Source organism: Gavialis gangeticus, unplaced genomic scaffold, assembly GCF_001723915.1.
Source record: "Gavialis gangeticus isolate Ggan-Ray unplaced genomic scaffold, GavGan_comp1, whole genome shotgun sequence".
Lineage (NCBI taxonomy): Eukaryota > Metazoa > Chordata > Crocodylia > Gavialidae > Gavialis > Gavialis gangeticus.
Window position 1 is genome coordinate 55243063 of NW_017728993.1, and position 3682 is coordinate 55246744.

Consider the following 3682-nt stretch of genomic DNA (forward strand, 5'->3'; position numbering starts at 1 on the left):
GTCGGACTTGATGATCTGCTTAGGTCCCTTCCGACCCTACCAACTATGAAACTATGAATTACCTGATGATACATATTTCTTAAGTGACAGTCTTTTTTCTATATCTTTAGGTAATCCTTCTGTGAAATGTCTTGTGTTTCTATCCTTGTATATTTGCACTTTTTTACAGTTGTAATAGTCACCTAAATCTGTCTTTAATACATTTTTGTGTAATGTCTGTTCTTAACTGATTTAGTCATCATCAGCTATATTCTGTGCAGTATTTTCAGTCAGCAGCACAGGTGCAATTCAGGGGGTGAGACATAAGTCAGCTTTTAATTTCCTGCGAATTTAGGGGGCGTTTTATTCATGCATCATGAAACTTTCATTATTATTCTGTTATGCTTAACGAGCAGTAATTTTTACAAGAACATTTTAATATTATGCATATCCAGAAAAATCTTTTCTGTAGTTGTAATGGTCTGCACAATATAGTGCATAGTTTAGGAAGGGGAAGCAAGTATGATATACTTAAATCATGGATATACTTAAATTCACCACTGGATTCTGATGTCTAGATAGGCATGTGTCAGATTAAAGGTTACAAATTCAATTTTCAGTTTATTTCTTGACATTTGATTTCATTCTTAATTGACTACAATAAAGTCTTGTAAAGATGAAGTCAAGTAATGCTGATTATTTAATCATCCGTTATATAAAGCTATTTTTTTAACTTGCAATCCATGAAAATTGAGTCACATTATTTCAAATACATTTACGTTAAAAGTAATGAAATTCTTATGTACATTTTCAGGATTCTAATTAAATAACTGGTTTAAATTTTGTCGCATAGGTTTTCACTGACACTGATAGATACCTTGGACACTCTTGTGGTAGGTTTGGCTTGTTTTATGCTGTTTTACTGATAAACGGTTGTCTGTTTCTACTGTTGTTCACATTTCTAGAGTAGAATTATGTTCTATTTTCAGGTGAACAAGACACATTAAGTAAGGAAACTGTTCAGTTTTATTCTGTCCTTTAATTAGTTACTACCAATTGTAAGGGCCTTTGATACTATAGGTATTGATGTTCTGGAATTCACCATGTAGAAAAATACTAAAATAATCCCTTGGTAGTCATCCAGATGAATTTGTATTTGATGGTGATAATACTGTGCCGTATGTTTAAAAAAAAGTGCATATGTTTGATTCTGACACGGAAGAAACCATCAGCTCAGCCATTAAGGTATTCTGCAAGACTTATCTTCTCTAAATTTGTTCTTATGTTAGAAGTGGGTTATAAGGTTTACCGATTCATGCTAATCATTGCCCATTGCTCAGTGAATTTCACGTATTTTTAAATTATATGGTATATACATATGCACAGGGATTGCATGATCATATTTGTATCTGCTTAAGAGTTACAAGACTCCATGAAGGCTAAAGCATTGCCAAACATAGCATTCTTTTCCATCCCTTACTATAGGCCTGTGTCCACTAATCGGCTAATCTTTAGTCTTTTTGTAGTCCCACAAGATGGATTTTGCTTTAATAAGGTAGAATACGACTAGAAACAAATTTAATTTTATTGTAGCTCCATGAAAACAAATCTGATAAAAAGCGATGAGACTTTAAATGGATAAGGTGCCTTTGCTAGTAGTCTTAAACGATATGTTCTTGCTTCACCTTGAAATGACTTTTGGTTATTAAAACCCTCTCTCTTTAATACTTAATCACTTGAAACATCTTTGCAATGAAAATTATCCCTTCAGAGTCCAAATGGAATAGAAATGTCTGGGTCATATTTAAGCAGTTTGTAGTGTAGTTTGCTGTGATGTACCCCCTGAGGGGTACATCACTTCTCTGTATTGATAGCAGTAATTTGGTTGGCTGAAACTCATTTACCTTATTCATACCTCACTCTGCTGGATTTCTCCCAACTATGAAAATTAAAAGAAGCTTGAATGCTGATGTTAAGTCCAGATTTCAAGGGACAGAGAATATAAGCTTAGGGGGCAGAAAATAAGAATAGTTCTAGTGCCATCTCTCACAAGGAAAACTCTGCCATGCACTGTAGTGATGGGAAGGAACAAAACTGGGTAATTATCAAAGACATTTGAGATATTTTCTTTCAAACTCCTTTATTGTTTCTTACCATTCAAATCTTGCTACAGCAAACCAAAACTACAACAATAGCTGCCAACACAGTGTGGCAGGGGGTGGTGTGGTCAGGGAGAAAAGCAATCTGAGGCATCTTGAATGTTTTCCGTTTTAACATACTGGGAGTGTCTACACAGGCCCCTATGGCGTTGTTGTTACCGCACCATCATTTAGTATTTTGGAAATACCAACTGACAACGCAGTAGCAGGCTGTACTGCACAGTCTGCGTGGCACAGGGTTATTTTTAGCTGCTACGTCACTGTAGTGACACACAATATCAAGGGAGTGCATCACTACAGTGACGTAGCTGCAGTTTTCTGGGTTTTGCCCGTTGACGTTATGTCTCTGTAGCACATTGTTACGGTGATGTAGTGTCTCGTGTAGATGTGCCCACTCCAATGTGACTGCCCTACAATTCACTTCAGAAAATGCATCTTATATCCTGCAAGTCTGAAATACTTTTTATTTTTGTTTTTCAGGTCTTAAATAAAAACAAAGAGTTTGAAGAGGCTGTAAAAAAAGTGATAAAAGATGTTAATTTAGATAATGACATAGTTGTATCAGTCTTTGAAACTAACATACGAGTCCTTGGGTAAGCAACTGACTTTTTTTCAGTACATCTCAAGCTTATGTCCTGGCAGACATGGCTTTCTGTTCAAAAGTTTCATTTGGTATTAAAATGGTTGTTTTCTCCCCAGGTGTGCCAGCTCAACAGAACTTGGCATGTGTTTATAAAAAGTTTTTAAGGAACTAGGGAGAAATAATGATTATGGGTATTTTGAATTCAGTTGACCCTATCAATGTTAGTTGCAATAGGTATTCTTAGTAATAGCTGAAAGAGTAGCTCACGTTCTGTCAGACAACTTACTTACCCACGACAGGTGTAGCTTGAAAGCCAAGTTTATATTGCCAAACGTTTGTTACGAAAGATACTTATTTTGTCTAGTTAGAATACAACTTGCTCAATTTCAGATGTTTTTATTATCTGTATATTGAATCAAGATTGGGTGTGTGGGATAGGAGGGCTGGAAGAGTTCTGAAATTCTTGAGGGGGAGAATTATACGAACTACGAGTGTATTAAAAATATGAGGTGCAAACACATCCCTTTAAATAATTATGTTTATAGATATTAACCAAATAGAAACTAGGCCTGCGCAAAGCAGCTAATATTCACTTTGGATTCAGCCAATTCAGGGGACAGTGATTCAATTCAGTTATTCAAATCACTGTCCCAAATCAGATTCGGCTAAATCAGTTCAGAGATTTGGCTGCTGCCGAATTGAACGAATCTCCGAATCACGCAGGAATCCCTATCCCCTGCCTTCTCTCAATGGCTGCCCTGCTCAGCCCAGCTCCCAGCTCTTTGGGGAAAAAACCCCACTCACCGGTTCCTGCCTGGTGTGGTGGGGTGATCGCCACTGCCCCACGCTGCGTGGGGGACTCTTCCACGAGGCCCCACAAGCCCCGAGGCCACTGCAGCAGCTGGTGATCCTGTGGCTTTTGTTTTTTGTTGGTTTTTTTTTTTTTTTTTTTTTTTTTTTT

General features: G+C 36.9%; 1 protein-coding gene across 2 annotated transcripts in view; it reads left to right on the top strand.

Annotated features, from left to right (window-relative positions):
* EDEM3 (ER degradation enhancing alpha-mannosidase like protein 3) overlaps positions 1 to 3682 on the top strand; it is a 52814-nt gene that overhangs the window by 18643 nt on the left and 30489 nt on the right. For both annotated transcript variants that reach the window (XM_019501737.1, XM_019501736.1), the window contains exons 4-5: positions 833 to 872; positions 2619 to 2731. In XM_019501737.1, the coding sequence (XP_019357282.1) occupies positions 833 to 872; positions 2619 to 2731 (153 nt within the window). The remainder of the gene's footprint in view (positions 1 to 832; positions 873 to 2618; positions 2732 to 3682) is intronic.